The sequence below is a fragment of the Arachis stenosperma genome, chromosome 6 (assembly GCF_014773155.1).
Source record: "Arachis stenosperma cultivar V10309 chromosome 6, arast.V10309.gnm1.PFL2, whole genome shotgun sequence".
Lineage (NCBI taxonomy): Eukaryota > Viridiplantae > Streptophyta > Magnoliopsida > Fabales > Fabaceae > Arachis > Arachis stenosperma.
The window spans coordinates 19,588,015-19,608,627 of NC_080382.1; the positions used below are offsets into that span (position 1 = coordinate 19,588,015).

The 20,613-nt window shown below is 27.0% G+C and overlaps 1 protein-coding gene across 1 annotated transcript; it reads left to right on the top strand.

The window, feature by feature from the left end:
* The first annotated feature begins 12,685 nt into the window (after nucleotides 1-12,685).
* Nucleotides 12,686-15,578, top strand: LOC130933818 (uncharacterized). The gene is made up of 9 exons (XM_057863426.1): nucleotides 12,686-12,691; nucleotides 12,788-12,861; nucleotides 13,194-13,284; nucleotides 13,470-13,842; nucleotides 13,957-14,192; nucleotides 14,456-14,671; nucleotides 14,793-14,885; nucleotides 14,975-15,076; nucleotides 15,174-15,578. Exons 1-9 carry the CDS (start codon nucleotides 12,686-12,688, stop codon nucleotides 15,576-15,578), a joined length of 1,596 nt encoding a protein of 531 aa, XP_057719409.1.
* The last annotated feature ends 5,035 nt before the right edge of the window (nucleotides 15,579-20,613 follow it).

Consider the following 20,613-nt stretch of genomic DNA (forward strand, 5'->3'; position numbering starts at 1 on the left):
CTTTCTATAGTTTATCAATACTCTTTCATTTTTTATTATTGATGTTGAACTATTAGGAAATACAAAGTATTGTTTTATATTTTCTTATTTATTATTTTAATGTTGATTTATTAAGTGTTAGTAGATTTGTCACAATTTTATTAGTTATATGTTGTATTAGAATAAGTTAATTATTTATCTGTAGTGAATTTGATGTTGAAATAAAAAATTATGAATAAATTTTGCTAAGATAAAATAATTTCAGACAGAAAATGATAAACTTAATAAGTCGGTTATCCATCTGTGATGGATTACAAATTAAATAAAAAACTATAAATAAATTTTTAATAAAGCTAAGTGGACCCAAAGAGAAGACATGAATGTACTTATTTTATCGTTTTTTATGCTCATTTTTTGTGATGCATATGCCTTTAAAATTTTTTATTCAATCCAAAGAGTAGATTTATCACAATTTTATTATATATATAGAATTAAAATAAGTTGATTATCTATTTGTGATAAATAAGACGTTGAAATAAAAACAGTATAACTAAATTTTATTAACATAAAAAAATTTTAGAATGAAGATGATAAATTCAATAAATTAGTTATCTATATGTAATAAATTAAATATTAAATAAAAAATAAAAAATAAATTTTTGATAAAGCTGAATGGCCCCAAAAAAATTGTTTGTGTAGTACTCTCTGTAGTATACAGTATTGTTTCATCTTTTTGTATGGTTTTCTTTTTATAGTTTATCAATACTTTTTCATTTTTTATTATTGATGTTGATAATTGTCATTATTGTATTTATTGAGAACTACAAAGTATTATTTTATATTTTCTTATTGATTATTTTAATATTGATTTATCAAGTGTTAGAAGATTTATCACAATTTTATTAGATACATGTAGAGTTAGAATAAGTTAATTATTTATTTGTAATGAATCAGACGTTGAAATGAAAGATTATGAATAAATTTTGTTAAGATAAAATAATTTGAAGAAGAAGATAAACTCAGTAAGTCAATTATCTATCTGTGATAGATCACATATTAAATAAAAAACTATAAATAAAATTTTAATAAAGCTGGTTGATGCCAAAGAAAAAATGGTAAATTCAGTTACTTATAATTTCTTATGCTCTTTTCCTGTGATGCATATGCCTTCAAAATTTTTAATTCAATCTAAAGAATTCCTTTTTTACGCTCATGTTTTTTTCGAATTATCTATTTGTTTCATCTTTAATTTTTTATTTATTATTTTAATATTAGTTTACTAAGTATTAGTAGATTTGTCATAATTTTATTAGATATATAAAGAATTAGAAAAAGTTGATTATTTATCTTGTAAATCAGATGTTGAAATAAAAAATTATGAATAAATTTTGTTAAGACAATAATTCTAAAAAGATCATAAACTCAATAAATTAGTTATTTATATGTAATAAATTAAAAATTAAATAAAAAATTATAAATAAATTTTTGATAGAGTTGAATGTCCACAAAAAATTGTTAGCTAGCGTAGCACTCTCTGCATGATTGTTTCAATTTTTTATTGTTTTCTTTCTTTAGTTTATCAATACTTTTTTATTTTTTATTATTGATGTTGATAATTATTATTACTGTAATTATTGAGAAGTACAAAATATTGTTTTATATTTTTTATTAATTATTTTAATATTTATTTATTAAGTGTTAGTAAGTTTATCACAATTTTATTAGATATATGTAGAGTTAGAATAAGTTAATTATTTATCTGTAGTAAATCAGATGTTGAAATGAAAAATTATGAATAAATTTTGCAAAGATAAAATAATTTTAAGAAGAAGACGATAAACTCTGTAAATCAGTTATCTATCAGTGATGGATCACAAATTAAAAAACTATAAATAAATTTTTAATAAAGCTACGTGGTTTAGGGTTTAGGGTTTATTATTGATGTTGATAATTGTCATTATTGTAACTATTGGAAAGTACAAAGTATTGTTTTATATTTTCTTATTTATTATTTTAATGTTGATTTATTAAGTGTCAGTAGATTTGTCACAATTTTATTAGATATATGTTGTGCTAGAATAAGTTAATTATTTATCTGTAGTGAATCGGATGTTGAAATAAAAAATTATGAATAAATTTTGTTAAGATAAAATAATTTCAGAAAGAAAATGATAAACTTAATAAGTCGGTTATCATCTATGATGGATTACAAATTAAATAAAAAACTATAAATAAATTTTTAATAAAGTTAAGTGGAACCAAAGAGAAGACGGTGAATGCAGTTGTTTATCATTTTTTATGCTCATTTTTTGTGATGCATATGTCTTTAAAATTTTTTATTCAATCCAAAGAATTCATTCTTTATGCTCATTTTCGTTTGAATTATCTATCTGCTTAATTTTATTGATTATTTTAATATTAGTTTATTAGATGTTAGTAGATTTATCACAATTTTATTAGATATATATAGAATTAAAATAAGTTGATTATCTATTTGTGGTGAATAAGATGTTGAAATAAAAACAGTATAAATAAATTTTGTTAAGATAAAATAATTTTAGAATGAAGATGATAAATTCAATAAATTAGTTATCTATATGTAATAAATTAAATATTAAATAAAAAATAAAAAATAAATTTTTGATAAAGCTAAATTAGCTCCAAAAAAATTGTTAGTGTAGTACTCTCTGTAGTATACAGTATTGTTTCATCTTTTTGTATTGTTTTCTTTTTATAATTTATCAATACTCTTTCATTTTTTATTATTGATGTTGATAATTGTCATTATTGTATTTATTAAGAACTACAAAGTATTGTTTTATATTTTTTTATTGATTATTTTAATATTGATTTATCAAGTGTTAGAAGATTTATCACAATTTTATTAGATACATGCAGAGTTAGAATAAGTTAATTATTTATTTGTAATGAATCAGACGTTGAAATGAAAGATTATGAATAAATTTTGTTAAGATAAAAAAATTTGAAGAAGAAGATAAACTCAGTAAGTCGGTTATCTATTTGTGATAGATGACAGATTAAATAAAAAACTATAAATAAAATTTTAATAAAACTAGTTGATGCCAAAGAAAAAATGGTAAATTCAGTTACTTATCATTTCTTATGCGCTTTTCTTGTGATGCGTATGCCTTCAAAATTTTGAATTCAATCTAAAGAATTCTTTTTTTATGCTTATGTTTTTTTTCGAATTATCTATTTGTTTCATTTTTAATTTTTTATTTATTATTTTAATATTATTTTACTAAGTATTAGTAGATTTGTCATAATTTTATTAGATATATAAAAAATTAGAATAAGTTGATCGTTTGTCTTGGTGAATCAGATGTTGAAATAAAAAATTATGAATAAATTTTGTTAAGAAAATAATTCTAAAAAGAAGATGATAAACTTAATGAATTAGTTATTTATATGTAATAAATTAAAGATTAAATAAAAAAATTATAAATAAATTTTTGATAGAGTTGAATGCCCCCAAAAAAATTGTTAGCTAGCGTAGCACTCTTTGCAGGATTATTTCAATTTTTTATTGTTTTATTTCTTTATATTATCAATACTTTTTTATTTTTTATTATTGATGTTGATAATTATCATTACTGTAATTATTGAGAAGTATAAAATATTGTTTTATATATTTTTATTATTATTTTAATATTAACTTATTAAGTGTTAGTAAGTTTATCACAATTTTATTAGATATATGTAGAGTTAGAATAAGTTAATTATTTTTCTGTAGTAAATCAGATGTTGAAATGAAAAATTATGAATAAATTTTGCTAAGATAAAATAATTTTAAGAAGAAGACGATAAACTCTGTAAATCGGTTATCTATCGGTGATGGATCATAAATTAAAAAAACTATAAATAAATTTTTAATAAAGCTACGTGATCTCAAAGAAAAGATGATGAATTCAGTTACTTATCGTTTCTTATGTCTTCAAAATTTTTAATTCAATCCAAAGAATTCCTTTTTTACGATATTTTTTTTTGAATTATCTATCTTTTTCATCTTTAATTTTTTATTGATTATTTTAATATTAATTTATTAGGTGTTAGTAAAATTGTCACAATTTTATCAGATATATGCAGAATTAGAATAAGTTAATTATTTATCTGTAGTAAATCAGACGTTGAAATAAAAAATTATGAATAAATTTTGGTAAGACAAAATAATTCTAAAAAATAAAATGATAAACTCAATAAATTAGTTATATAGGTAATAAATCAAAGATTAAATAAAAAACTATAAATAAATTTTTTATAAAGCTGAATGGCACCAAAAAAAATTATTAGTGTACTACTCTCTAGAGTATGTGTATTGTTTCATCTTTTTTTATTGTTTTCTTTCTATAGTTTATCAATACTCTTTTATTTTTTATTATTGATGTTGATAATTATCATTACTGTAACTATTGGGAAGTACAAAGTATTGTTTTATATTTTCTTATTTACTATTTTAATATTGATTTATTAAGTGTTAGTAAATTTGTCACAATTTTATTAGATATATGTTGTGTTAGAATAAGTTAATTATTTATCTGTAGTGAATCTGATGTTGAAATAAAAAATTATTAATAAATTTTGCTAAGATAAAATAATTTCAGAAAGAAAATGATAAACTTAATAAGTCGGTTATCCATCTGTGATGGATTACAAATTAAATAAAAAACTATAAATAAATTTTTAATAAAGCTAAGTGGACTCAAAGAGAAGACGGTGAATGCAGTTGTTTATCGTTTTTTATGCTCATTTCTTGTGATGCATATGCCTTTAAAATTTTTGATTCAATCCAAAGAATTCATTCTTTATGTTCATTTTTCTTTGAATTATCTATCTGCTTAATTTTATTGATTATTTTAATATTAGTGTATTAGATGTTAGTAGATTTATCACAATTTTATTAGATATATATAGAATTAAAATAAGTTGATTATCTATTTGTGGTGAATCAGACGTTGAAATAAAAACAGTATAAATAAATTTTGTTAAGATAAAATAATTTAGAATGAAGATGATAAATTATACAGTATTGTTTCATCTTTTTGTATGATTTTTTTTATAGTTTATCAATACTCTTTCATTTTTTATTATTGATATTGATAATTGTCATTATTGTATTTATTGAGAACTACAAAGTATTATTTTATATTTTCTTATTGATTATTTTAATATTGATTTATCATGTGTTAGAAGATTTATCACAATTTTATTAGATACATGTAGAGTTAGAATAAGTTAATTATTTATTTGTAATGAATCAGACGTTGAAATGAAAGATTATGAATAAATTTTGTTAAGATAAAATAATTTGAAGAAGAAGATAAACTCAGTAAGTCGGTTATCTATCTGTGATAGATCACAAATTAAATAAATAACTATAAATAAAATTTTAATAAAGCTAGTTAATGCCAAAGAAAAAATGGTAAATTCAGTTACTTATAATTTCTTATGCTCTTTTCTTGTGATGATGCATATGCCTTCAAAATTTTTAATTCAATCTAAATAATTCCTTTTTTACGCTCATTTTTTTTTGAATTATCTATTTGTTTCATCTTTAATTTTTTATTTATTATTTTAATATTAATTTACTAAATATTAGTAAATTTGTCATAATTTTATTAGATATATAAAGAATTAGAATAAGTTGATTATTTATCTTGGTGAATCAGATGTTGAAATAAAAAATTATGAATAAATTTTGTTAAGACAATAATTTTAAAAAGAAGATTATAAACTCAATAAATTAGTTATTTACATGTAATAAATTAAAGATTAAATAAAAAATTATAAATAAATTTTTGATAGAGTTGAATGCTCCCAACAAAATAGTTAGCTAGCGTAGCATTCTCTGCAGGATTGTTTCAATTTTTTATTGTTTTCTTTCTTTAGTTTATCAATATTTTTTTATTTTTTATTATTGATGTTGATAATTATCATTACTGTAATTATTGAGAAGTACAAAATATTATTTTATATTTTTTTATTGATTATTTTAATATTAATTTATTAAGTGTTAGTAAGTTTATCACAATTTTATTAGATATATGTAGAGTTAGAATAAGTTAATTATTTATCTGTTGTAAATCGGACGTTAAAATGAAAAATTATGGATAAATTTTGTTAAGATAAAATAATTTTAAAAAGAAGATGATGAACTCAATAAATCGGTTATCTATCTGTGATGAATCATGAATTAAATAAAAAATTATAAATAAATTTTTAACAAAGCTAAGTAATCTTAAAGAGAATACAGTGAATTTATTTACTTATATTTTTTATGTTCTTTTTTTATGATGCATATATCTTTAGAATTTTTAATTCAATCCCAAAAATTTCTCTTTTATGTTTATTTTCTTTAAAATTATCTATTTATTTTATTTTTAATTTTTTTATTGATTATTTTAATATTAATTTATTAGGTGTTAGTAAATTTGTCCTAATTTTATTAAATATATATAAAATTAGAATACATTGATTATTTATTTATGGTGAATTAGTCGTTGAAATAAAAAATTATAAATAAATTTTGTTAAGATAAAATAATTCTAAAAAAATAATAAACTCAATAAATTAGTTATCTATATATAATAAATTAAAAATTAAAAAAATTATAAATAAATTTTTGATAAAAGTGAATGCCCCAAAAAAAGGATAATGAAGTGAGTTGCTTATCCTTTTCTGTGCTCTTTCCTTATTATGCATATCCCTTCAAATTTTTGAATTCAATTCAAAGAATTTCTTCTTTACGGCCATTTTCCTTTGAATTATTCACCACCCCTTACTTTGAGTCTTTGACTATTCATTTTTGCCGTTCCATCCACGTGTTCCACAATACCCCTCTCTTTAATTTGCTACATGCATACATATAACTACTATACTATAATCTTTCAAATTTGCAATGGTTTTCTAATGAAATAAGTAGTTAAAATCCGTAGGAAATTTAAATTTTATGTTAGATACATACACGCATAGATTTTACATAAATAGATAAAATCTTAATATATTTTGTTAATCCATATATGTTAACAAATTTCTGAAAATAGAATATAATAGGTTATTCCTTTTTTTGGCTATTTATTATCCAAAGAGACTAATATTTACTGTAAATAGTTTTGGAAATATAGTTGATCGAAATGAAAAAGTATTTTATCTAATGAGTAAAAGTGAGCTAATAATAGAAATTCATTTTTGAAGTACTTATTTATTAGGTTTTGAAACACTACTTAAATATTACGTATCTAATTTGCCAACCTAGTCAAGCAAAAACCATATTTGAAATAAAATACTAGAGGTCAATTCCTCTATATAAACCCAGTTTGTATCTCCCCAACATACACAACGCACTTAGCCCGAGAAGAACATATCTACATACATACATACATAGTGATAAATTAATTGAGCATTATAATAATAATAATAATATGGGTTTGTCTTACAGGAAGATGGTGTTGATGGCTCTGCAAGTTGTGATGATAATGGTGGCAATATTTATTGTTGCAACTCCTGAATCAGGAGTAGAGTGCAGACCGTTACTGCTGCAGTCACAGGGGTCCAGGGAAGTGGCTCTGCTTTTCCAGTCACTACCAAACGGTCCTTCTCCACCAAGCAGCCCAGATCCAACTCATGGCCGCTAAATAACTCCATCTTCAACTGCTCCACCGAACGCTCTACATATTATTTTATTTATTTTATTTATAGTTCAAACATTAGTTTCATCCTATATAGTAATACCCTGCTGTATTGTTTTAATATTATGCACGCATGCTTTGGTGAATGTACAAGTTCCTTAATTTTACATTTACTATATGTACTATTAAGAAAATAATCTAAAGTTATCTTATTATTAGTCAGACTCCGATCATTATTAAATCTGTTGCTACTTGCTAGCTAGCTACTCCTGATTCCTAAAAAGCCAGCAGTATATATAGTGCAGGGGGTCATGGCCGCTAAAGCATTATTCTTAGCTGCTTGAAACGCAACGAAAACCAGCGCAGTCCAAGAATTCCAAGAATTCCAAGAATTTTTCCAGTAATTAGTACGTTGCATCTTATTAAATTAAATTATTCATCTAAAAATAAAGAACCTTTGGTTTTATCATCACTTTTAATTTCCTTCATCACTACTTTTATCCATCAAACTAAAGAGTAGAAACAAGACAGGTTGCTATGCCTAGCTATGAATTCATGCAGTTTACAACGCTATAACATTGGAATGTTATACTATAAACTGTATTGTATACTCATTTTTCTTGCGCAACACGATACACGCTTTCATCTAAATGTTTTGACGAGTATCCCCTCTGTTTTACTTTAATTTTTTTTATACGTTAACAAAATAAATTAATATATAATCAAATATAAAAATATGTCTAGATATATTATAATTAAAATTTTATTAGTTATTATTTAAAAAATAATAATCCTAGAATATTTTTCTTTAAAATATTTTATAATTTATCATACATCAAATATAAAAATAAGTATTTAAAAAATATATTTTTAACAAAAATTAGTTAAGAAAGACCTAACTAATTAAAAGTTTTAATTCAATACAGATTTTTAATTACAATTTTTTAATCTATAAAAATTTAATTAATAATTTAATAAAATTATAAAGACATAACAAGATAATCAAATTTAGAAAATTGCTTTTTTGAATACTATTTGTAAAAATTACATGTAATATTAAGCCTTAATTAGATAGAATTTGAATTTTCTAAATTTTAGATTTTCATTTTAGAGGATAAAGTGAAATCTCTTATCATTGAATATTTTTTCTCTTATATTTTGTCTTAGTCTCACCTATAAAATAAATGGTGATAGATCATATTTTATCCTCTAAAGTAAAATTCAAAATTTAGAAGATCCAAATCCAACTAAGCAAATCACGCAACTCTGATCCCTTATGCTTCTCAATTTTTTTCACCTTCCTCTCTTCTTTTATTTCTCTCTTTTTTTGGTTTTACTATCTTATCCTCTATTATTCTGAATTTTTTTCCCTCTCTCTCTCAATACCTTTTAGAGTGTATTCAGTTATTTTATGACATAAAAAACGTGTGTAAAATGAGTATAATGTTAGTTATTCTGAAATTCTTTTGTTATGTTGTTAAATCTTTTGAAAGTATATTTATGTGATTTAAACTTTTAGAAATATATATATTTTTGTGAAGCTCCTAATTAAATTTGAAAACCATTATGAAAGCGGCTGGGGTTTTGTAGTATCCATTTTAATACGATGCATGTTGTTTTCAATTGCAACCTTCAAAATGAAAAGCACGCATGGCGGTGGTGATTTTCTTTTCTTACATCATGATCGATTGTCGATTCAGGTTTCATTGCATGTAGCTTCAGGTGCAAAATGATATTTAATTAATTTATTTAGAGGAATTTTACCATGCATGTTCATTAAAGGGTGAAAACTCAGGTGAAGTCGACTTGACGTAAAGTTGATATCTAAGAGTCATTAAATGAAAATTTAGTCAAATCAGTCAAATCATCTAACTGTTTTTAAGTATCAACTTCACGTGAAGTCGACTGCACCTGAGTTTCTACCTCATAAGAGCTTCTGTTAATTACATACAGCTTTATTTGTTAGGCAAGGGAGGCAGGGGCGCTAAGTAGTGATTGATGGATGCATGGATAGGATGGGTTGGGTTGGGTGGTTAAGGATGAGTTTTGTCTCCGCCGGATCCAGGGGAAGCGCCATTTGGAAGAGACTCGAAAAGCAGTCCCAGTTCCCTCGACCACTGCGCCCGCACCAATAGCGGCCTGCAAGCTGCTCCTGAGTGAGGAGTAGCCATCAAAACCAGCATAACAATGAGCATCACGTGCATAACTCTAAACACTAGTGTCTTCACCATGCAAGAGAAAGAGACTGCCATGTGTATATAAATGTTACTATATATTAATGAGCTTTCTTTAATTTGTTGAGTATATATGTGAATGAAATGGTGGTGTATGTTTTATTTGTTGCAAATTAAAGATATAAATAGAGGAAGGGTGCATGCAAGGGGTGCGCTTAGGGTCTTTAATAACATAATATTTTTAAACTCATTTTAAAAATATATAGGTTAACAAACTCATTTTAAAGTTATATAAATTAAGAATAAAAATTAACACGTAATTTAAATATATTTAAACGTATTTAAAAAAATATTTTTTATTTTTTTATTAAAATATAATTAGATAAAAAAACACATCTATAATACGAATATCATATTTAAAATATATTTAATATAAAAATACAACTTAACAAAGTGTACATATTTTATAGAATAAAATTAACATAAATAAAAGGTAAGAGAATAAAGTAATAAAAACATGGCTATGACTAATGGCTTTATTTTTAATATTTTGTTATTTTTAAAATTTAAAAAAATTAAAAATATCAAAAGCAGACTAGCAGAGTGTTTCTGTTTTCTCTTTATATAATATTTTTTGCAGTTTTATTTAATAATTTAACTTTTTTTTATTCGAGATTCACGTCAAAAATTCGTAGAATATATATTTTAGGTAAATTATCAAAATACTATTTAAAAATTTATATTTCCAATAAAATTAATTTTAAAAGATATAAATAACAAATATGGCCTCAAATGATTTTAAAAAAATTATATCTTTTATAATTAACAAACTATTTTTGTATTTGATAAATAATTTTGGTATTTGACTTGAATATTTGTGAAAACGTTTTGATAATTATTTAAAACCTGCATGTAAAAAATTTGAGAAAAAATTTATGCATTTTATCTGAATAATTATAAAAGTATTTAAATAATTATTTAAAAATTATATATAAAAGACTCGAACAAAATTTTAATATATCAACTAACTTTTAATCAAAATTATTTTTACAAATTTAATTTTATACAAACTACTATCTACAAATTTTAACCCAACCACATATTAAGTCTTGTATCTATTTGTAATAAATTATTTAAAATTATTTTATACTTTCTCTTATTATTAATAAGTTTTCTCTAAGACGAAGCGGTTCTGAGGAGAAGATCAGTTGCTTATCCTTTTTCTATCTTTATGCCTTCAAATTTTTGAATTCAATCTAAGGAATTTTTTCTTAACGCCAATTTCCCTTTGAATTATTCACCACCCTTACTTTGAGTCTTTGACTATTCATTTTTTCCGTTCCATCCACGTGTTCCACAATACTCCTCTCTTTAGTTTGCTACATGCATATACATACAACTATACTATACTATATTTCATTGGGTTTTCTAATGAAAAATATATGTAGTTAAAATCTGTAGGAAAATTAAAAGTATATGTCAGATACATACACGCAGAGATTTTACATAAGTAGATAAAATCTTAATATATTTTGTATATATATATATATATATATATATATATATATGGTAACAAATTTCTAAAAATAGTAATTGTATAGTTCGATTGGATATATGTTATTTCTTTTTTTGGCTATTTATTATTCAAATAGACTTATATTTACTTTAAATAATTTTGGAAATATGGTTAATCGAGATGAAAAACTATTTTGTCTAATGAGTAAAAGTGAGCTAATAATAGAAATTCATTTTTGAAGCACTTAGGTTTGAAACACTACCTAAATATTGCTTACGTATATAATTTGCCAACCTTGATATGAAGAGTACGTTCAAGAGTAGAGCAAAAACCATATATATTTGAAATACTACGGGTCAATCCAAGCCCCAAATTAGAAACAAGACAGGTTGCTATGAATTCATGCAGTTTACAACGCTATAACATTGGAATGTTATACTATAAAGTATAAACCGTATCGTATACTCATTTTTCTTGCGCAACACGATATACACGCCTTCATCTAAATGGTTTGACAAGTATCCCCTCTATTTTACTTTATTTTTTTTATACGTTAACAAATTAAATTAATATATAATCAAATATAAAAACATGTCTAGTCTAGATATATTTTTATATTCTATCTAGTATTTTTACTTGTAATAATATTACGGGAATATAAATTTTTTAAAACTACAGTCTACTTTATTCTAACAGTATAGATTGTGCATGCCACAAAAAATTTAGAAAATCAAACTATTTTTATAAAAAAAAGTCGTTGGTTCATTGATAAAAGTCTTTGACTAAGAAGATGAAAGTATCTGTAAATAAAAAATTAAATTTTTAGTTATTATTTTTATATGAAAAAGTCTAATTTTTTATTAATAATTAATTTTAATATTTGTTATCTAAAATTTAAAATAATTTAATGTGTATGATTTTACATATAATTAGATATTAATTGTTAAATCTGTTGCAAAATAGAAATAATTAATTTTTATATTTACTATTTAAAAATAATTTTTTTCTCTATGTATATAAAAATATAATTAGATATTAGTATAAAAAATTATACTGATAGTTATAAAATTAACTCAAAATTAATTTTTTTAAAAATTAATTGAATCTTGATTCTAACTTTTAATTATAACATTAGTATTTTCTCAAAATTATAATATAATAAATATTTGAAAAAAGAGAAATAAAAATATAAATTAAAAGGATAAGCGGTGAAAATTTAAAATTAAATAAAAAAACTAAAAAATTATGTACAACAATAATAATAATATTTTTAATTAAATTATATTATTTTGTTAATGTTATTTTCTGTAGAAGAAAAAGATAGAAAAATAGAGAATGAGAAAAAAGAGAGAGAAAGATAAAGATGAAAAATGAGAGTAAGAGTGCACTACAACAAATCCTTAAGATAGCGACGGTTTTTTTGCGGCGGTTTTGTAAATGTGCCGCGAATAGACGAATTGCGGCACATATAGCGGCGGTTAGAGGTTGGGGCTGCAATCAGGACGACATTTAGCGACGGTTTTGCTAAAACCGCCGCTATATTGCTGTAAGGTTAACATTTCGCGGCGGTTTTCTTCAAACCGCCGCTATATTGCCGGTCAGGTTTGTATTTCGTGGCTTCTTTTCGAAAATCGCCGCGATATGTCCGCAGGTGACTTCTTGTTAGGCATTTTGCGGCGGTTACTTTTAAACCGCCGCAAAATGCGTGTTACCACATATTGCATTGTTTTCTTTAGAAATAACCATCTGGGTATAATATAGTTAAATGAAGACTACTTTCTGAAGCTACATCTGGGTATAATTTGTATTCTCTATTTGCTTTAAGCGTTTTTTTACGCTATGCTTGTGAGTTGTCTACTAATATTGTTTTATATACAGGTTTTTAAGGATGCCTAGGAAACCAAGGTTCAATATTATACGGGAACCCCCGAAAGATGCCGGAACTAATGACGGTACTGAGGAGACAACGGTTAGTGTTTGTGGTTAAGTTTTCTTGACGTAACCTTTAGTGAAAATTAAATATGTCCTTCAGTTGACTCATCGAACCGCATTAATTTTCCTCCCGGCAAAATTACTAGTTTAAGAAATAAAATAATTCTCAATATTAATTCGTTCTCTAACATATAATTCTAAATACTTTCACATTGCGTTAAGGTTGGGACCACGACTAAAGGAGCTCAGACATCACGGGAGAAAACACGTGATAGGGTTCCTCCGATATCATCCTCAGCTAATAGAGCTCCGGCAACTCGTATGAATGAACCGTTTCGTGCACCGCGCATCGATCATAGGAATGCACAATCGAGTACTGCTGATGACCTTCAAACTCCAACAGACAACACAGAGACTCGGCATCGCGTGGAAGTGGCTGATCATGAATTAGCGGATGAGGATTACGACCTAGAGGCGGATGAAGTTCCGTCGTTTGATGACCACATTGACGACTTGTTTGCTGCCCAAGAAGTCGAAGGTCAGCATAACAACAAGAAAGCCAAAGATACAGATTTCTGGGAAGTTACTGTTATCGGTAAACATTTTTTTTCCTCTCATTTTAGTAAACAGTGATCTGTATAGTCCTTTACTTCTATTTTTCTTTTGTGCAATGATTAGAGATTAATTTTGTTTCCCATACACTTCTTAGAAGACGGTGTTAAAAAAGTTTCTAAGCTGAGTGTGAAGGAGGCTATAGCCCTCCCTTCCAATACGAAGATAGTACTCCCATTTAATAGTCAGCTGCAACCGATTGGTCAGGCGGCAGGATTACTAAGTGGTTTTATAGGGAATTTGGGTGCGGATTATTCCCTGTTCCCCATACAATTAGAAAGTTGGAAGCTGGTGAGCAAAGCAAAGAGAGATCATGCGTACAACATGCTTAAGGTAAAACTTTAAGCTTCTACAATTTAAGCAATTTTAGTTTTCGGTTTTTTCTTTTTAGGTTGTTAGTAAAATTTTGATATTGTGTTTGTCACATCATCATTTAAGCACTTCTCATTTATACGTAATTGCGACTGCTTGTACTGGATTTGAGGGTCATACTTCAATAATTTAAATTAGCCTGTAATTGTTGTGGCATGTCTTAAATATATCAATCTTATACTTGTCTGTTGGTCCTTGTTAATGATGATGTAAATGGGTTGCAGCGGGTCTTTTACTATGAGGACGATGCTGGAGGAAAAATAAAGCGTGATATTTTGAAGAGGATAGGAAAGAACTGGAAGGATTCAAGACACCACTTGTTTCATAGGTGTTACAAACAAATAAGGACTTATGAGGAAAATCTTCGGCATCACCCGAAAGGAATAGACAAAAATGATTGGAAAAAGTTCGTTGACTATCGCCTGAATGAAGACACCCAGGTAAGCCTTGGTATATTTTAATATTTCCACATAAAAAAACATGTGTATACATAGTAATTCCCTTACATTTGATATTCATAATATCTTTCTCATTTGCATTTATTTTGTTACTTGTTCATAGAAAAAGTGTAAACAGAACACTTTAAATCGGAGCAAGCAAGTTTACACACATACTGGGGGCTCCAAAACCTTGGCACGAAAAAAAGACGAAGTGGTAATAAGTCATCATTTGCATTAAGATTTCGATTAAGCTTCTTGAAAAATATTGTTGTTTACTAAATTGTGTCAATATCAATGATATAGGAGAGAGAGCAAGGGAGGCCCGTTGGTAGAGGAGAGTTGTTTATCATGACTCATAAGAAAAGAGATGGCTCGTATATCCACCCCGATGCGCGTGTTGTTAGTGTAAGTCATGTTTGAAAATTTGAAGCAATATATAGCTTACTGTATATATTATCATGCTACTGTTAACTTCTTCCTTTCCAATGCTGTATATTTTTAGGAAGCAATTTCAAATGTTGAGAGGCAGGATGGATCCTCTAAGCAGCTTTCACAGAATGACTCGTTAGCACAAGTTCTCGGAAAGGAGCACCCAGGACGAGTTCGTGCTCTAGGTGCTGGACCATGTCCCACCCAAATCCTTGGTAACGCTGCTGGAATACCATTGGGTTCTGCAGAGTCCAATGCAGAGGATAAGAGGACTATTGCAGAATTGACGGCTAAGCTAGAAGAAGAGCGGGCAAAGAGACAATCAATACATAAGGTCTTGGGATATGTAGTCCAACAGTTAGGAGGCAATTTGCCAGTTGAGATTGCTGAAGAGCTGGCTTTTGTGGGCGGTACACCGGACTCGTCATGCGTAGGGCCATCTTCATCTGGAAACCACGACCCGCAACAAAAACTTTGAATTTCAACTCATGGTCTTGGATACCTTTTACATTTAAGTTGCTTTAGTATGTTAGGCTTATTTTATCAAACTTGAGCATTCTTACTTTATTTTGGATGATATTATGACAATTTCGTTATATATGTTATTTTTGCATAACTTTAATTTGGTTTGTTATGTTAATTGAGCTGTTTTACTTGGTTTAAATTAGTTAAAAAGTAAAAAAATTAAGGTTTAATAAACACTCTTTGTCAGTATGTGGTAAAATAATAGAAAATGTAAAATTTTAATGGAAAATTTGAGTTTGGCGTCGGTTTTGAAACCGCCGCAACACTATAATTTTTTTTTTGTAGTCCGCCATTTAGCGGCGGTTTGTAACCGCCGCAAATTGAATAATAGCAATTCCCTTCACATACTGCGGCGGTTTTTAACCGCCGCTAAACCTAAATGGCATTTTGCGGCGGTTATTCCAGCGGTTGGCTAAAACCGCCGCAATCCGTTTTGCCGCGCCCTATCTTCTGGCGTTTCCAGGAACCGCCGCGAAATGTTTTGCGGCGGTTAAAAACCGCCGCTAAACGGCTCCAGGAACCGCCGCTAAATGGCGTTTTTGTTGTAGTGGTGAGAGTTTGTTAATTTTTGAAGAAAAATTTTTATTTTAATTGTAAAAAAATCTCAGATGACATATTTTGATTTGTCAAATTACTAATATAAAATATAAATTATATATAGAGTAAAAATAGTAGAGAGAAATAGAAAAATGGAGAAAGGTAAATGAGAGAATTTAGGAAGGAAGTTTATTAATTTAAAAAAAAAATTCCTCAATTTTAATAAAAGAGTATCATCTGACACATTTGATTATTAAATTAGATAGTAATATATGATACATAATATAGGTATATTTTAATTTCAATTTTAATCTTTCAATTTCAATTTTAATGCAATTATAGAATGTTATGTTGCATATTTTGATTGTCAAATTAGTAATTAATCATTGATATTGATAAAGATATATAAAATAGATACAGTAGTTGAAAGAATGGGAGAAATAGAGAAAGGAAGAGGGAAGAGGGAGGAGGGAAGAACTCTTTAATTTTGGAGGGAAAGATTTGATTTCAATTGCAATGAAGGAGTGACATGCAACATATTTTTGTTGTAAAATTAGTAAGGAAAAGGGAAGAATTCTTTAATTTTAGAGGGAAGAATTTAATTTCAATTACAATGAGAGAATGACATATCACACATTTTAGTTGTAAAATTAGTAAGGAGGATAGAAAAATTTCTTAATTTTAAAAAAAAAAATTAATTTCAATTATAAAAAAAAAGTGACATATAGTACATTTTGGCTCTAAAACTAGAAATATATATACCAGCCATCAAAACCGTAAAAGTGACAATTATGATTTATTTTCTTGTGTGGTGGAATGAGGCTTAGCCTTATATACTTATTAGACCATATCCTAATCCATGTAACGCAACTCTTAACAAAATATAACTGGTCCTAACTGATTCTACTATGGTTACTTCTAGATCAAGTAGTCGCATCAGGTCTATTATCTCCCCTCAAACTCATGGTTATCAATTTGGGAGTGATCTTGAGTTCAGTCCCAAATTCGTTGAAAATAGGAAGTGAGATAACCTTGGTTCTAGGATATTTTGCTACTTGAACAACATGAAGTTGCTTTCAATGGACGATCAAGATCAAAGTATTTTGTCCTATATGCATAATTTGATTGGGTTTGTCCTATTGTGCAAAATTTGATTGGCGGCGAAAAAGAGGAAAACATTAATATTGTCACAATAAATTGTAAGAACAGTTTGACAAGATATTTGAAGTTCCACAAAGAGATTTTGGATCCATCCATGTTATTTGAAGGTATTTTTAAATCACCATTAAAAATTGCATTGTTGAAATCATATTTCCAAAAGGGCCAATATAGTGTTAGTTATGGTTAAATAAATGATGTGGATTGTGGCTTGTATTATAATTAGCTTAAATACTTTGTCAAAAATATACCTTTGGCAACTAATTTATATATAATACGCTTATTATTATCCTTTGATTTTGGAGTTTGACCCAGCGATCAACTGCGATTATAAGAGCTTATTCTGCGTATGAGTAATGCATGGGTTTGGTGTTTGGCGTCCAAGTTACTTGTGTGTATTTGCTTCATTCAAAAATTGAATTCTTGCTGCCTCTTTAAATTCAATTCAATTTCAAAAGTTGAGAATTGAGAATACAAGTCAATTCACATCGTCACTAGCTCAGGTTACGTTCTAGCCAAGGACATAGAGACCATAATATTCTAGGACCCATACTATATAGTTTAACGTATCTGTATCTGTGCACAATTGTCACGGCATGTCTATTCCAATGTGTATATCTACACATGAAAACGATCTTTCTATTTTTATTTTTATACAATTTCTTTTATTATATATTTTTATAAATTTAAAAAAGTGATAATATTAAAATAAAAATGACATTATTATTTCTTTCTCTCTCGATATATATGAAATATTTTTCTGAACCATAATTTTAAGTGTTCGAGTATTTTTAGTTACTTATAATTTTGATCATATATATTATAATTAAAATTAATAATTAACACATTGAAACGCGTGACACATGTAAAATATTTTCGATAATATATAATTTTGTTATTTGTATATACTTGTATATATCTTTTATTTTTAGGTATAAAAGTGAATATAATAAAAAATTAAAATAATATTTATATATTATTTTCATAACAAATAATTAAGAGAAAGATGTAAATATATATGTTTTTAATATATGATCGTATTAAATTAACTAACAATATAAAAGGCAATAAATGCAAGAAGCATGAGCAGATTAAACGGATTCTGACATGCTATATCGCACTAATATGTGGCAACATACATAGGTGTCAATATATCTATCAACAATTTATGATAAATGTATTAATGAAAAAAATTATTTTTTATTTAACTAATAAAATCAATACACATATATAATTTAACTAAAAAATAAAAAATATCAAATTGTGATAGGTGATTACTTCCAAATTAAACTATTGGTGTTGATTTCAGTGAAACTATCTTATTATATCTTTAATTTAATTTTATTATCAAATTGCAATCCACAATTTCGCATGAAGAACCAAAATAAACAAGTTATAAAAATTCGAAAATTCTCGCATGTAACGCGGGATCTTCTGCTTCATTCAATGTTGAAAACATAAATAAATACCATGTGTAGTGAAGTTTTGAGGTTTGACCTTTTCAACAATTTGGGCTGCTCCAATTCTTGACCCGTTCATTCTATTATAGTATTTTAGTCTCAGTCGTTGTTTAAATCACTTATTATAAAATTTCAATATATTAGTTATAGATATAATTTCAGAATATATTTCTTTATTTTTTCGCTCACTTAATCTTGTAAATATGATTACATACATGTAATTAAGCCTTAATCATCATCGAGTTGCTAGATCTATTTTTTTGAACTTTTTAGAGAAGATCAAGAATAGACTGACTAGTTGAAAAGGTCGACTTCTTAACAGAGCAGGTAGGCTTTACTTAATTAAATCTGTTGCTTCTTCTCTTCCTATTTATCAGATGCAAGTGACTCTTTTTCCTACTTCGATTTATCAAAAGATTGATTCTGTGCTTAGACAATTCTTGTGGAAGGGAAAGGTGGGAGAGCGTTGCTTAAATTTGGTCAAGTGGAACAAAGTTGTCACTCCAAGAAAATATGGAGGCTTGGGAATTAGAGATACCCAATGTGTAAATTTTGCTTTACTCAGAAAGCTTGTTTGGCAATTATTGCATAATAAAGATAAGCTTTGGACAGGATGTCTCAATCCTTTTGGTATCATGCTTGGCGACCATGTGGAACGCTAGCTCCTTTGGTTTCTTTTGTGCACATTTCTTATTCTCACTTGAAGTTAGAAGATGTCTGGCACCATGGGCATTGACGGTGAGATATTCTTTGCACAATGATTCCGGAAGAAGTTAAACTTGATTTGATGCTCTTTGATCCTATCAAGCAGGCAGGAGATAAAACAGGTTGGTTTTGGACAAACTCAAATACTCTCACCTACTCGACTAAAAGCGGGTATGAATGGCTATTGAAAAAGAAATTTGGCTGAAATGATAATGAAAATTGGCTTTGGCTTTGGCGCTTGAGAATACCGGAGAAGATAAAGTGTCTGTTCTGGCTTTGTCTCAACAACGGAGTTACCACAACTAGTTACCGGTTTCAAAGAGGTCTTTCTACTTCTGATTTTTGTCAGAGATGTTATCTTGCTCTAGAGGATATTAACCACAGCTTTAGGACTTGCCAAAAAACTCGTCAGATTTGAATTAGCTTAAATTTGGGAATGACCGCTGAGGACTCTAGTTTGGATTTTGTGTCTTGGATTCGTTCTAACCTCAACAAAAATGAGTTTCTCTTTGCAGCGGCCTTTTGGTGGATTTGGAGGGATAGGAACAATGACATCTTCCACCAATATGATCCATGGAGTAAGGAGAAAATTATTCACTTAGTTAAACATGTTGCTCGAGATTTCTCTAATGTTGTTATCAACCAAAAACATATTATTTCTTCTTCTTTGAAATATAACTGGGAACCACCTCCAATGAATGTTTGTAAAGTGAACTGCGATGCAAGCGTTTTTGAAAATGAGCAATTAGCTGGCTTTGGATGTATTATTAGAGACAGCATGAAAATTTGGATAAAAAGTTGTTCTACCAGTATACCTCTTTCTAGTATTCTCTGTTGTGAGTTTTATGCTATTTGAAGAGGGCTTGTTATGACTTGAAATTGCGAGTGCAAAGAGGTCATATGTGAAACTGGTAATCTTGATGCGTTTCTTCTTGTTTCGCGAGGCACAACCAACATGATTAGGAATGACTCTGATCTGCTTGACAAAATCAAAGAAATGCTCCAACGCAATTGGACAGCTATTTTAGTGCTCATCCAGCGAACAACAAACAGAACGGCTGATTTAATGGCTAATACTGCTGTTTTAAACAAGCAAGTGTATCTAGAATGGTTACTGTCTCCTAATAA

Coding starts and splice junctions, on each gene's coding strand:
- LOC130933818 (XM_057863426.1), top strand. Junction 14,672..14,792: donor GCCTGAATGAAGACACCCAG/GTAAGCCTTGGT, acceptor ACTTGTTCATAG/AAAAAGTGTAAACAGAACAC. Junction 15,077..15,173: donor CCGATGCGCGTGTTGTTAGT/GTAAGTCATGTT, acceptor GTATATTTTTAG/GAAGCAATTTCAAATGTTGA.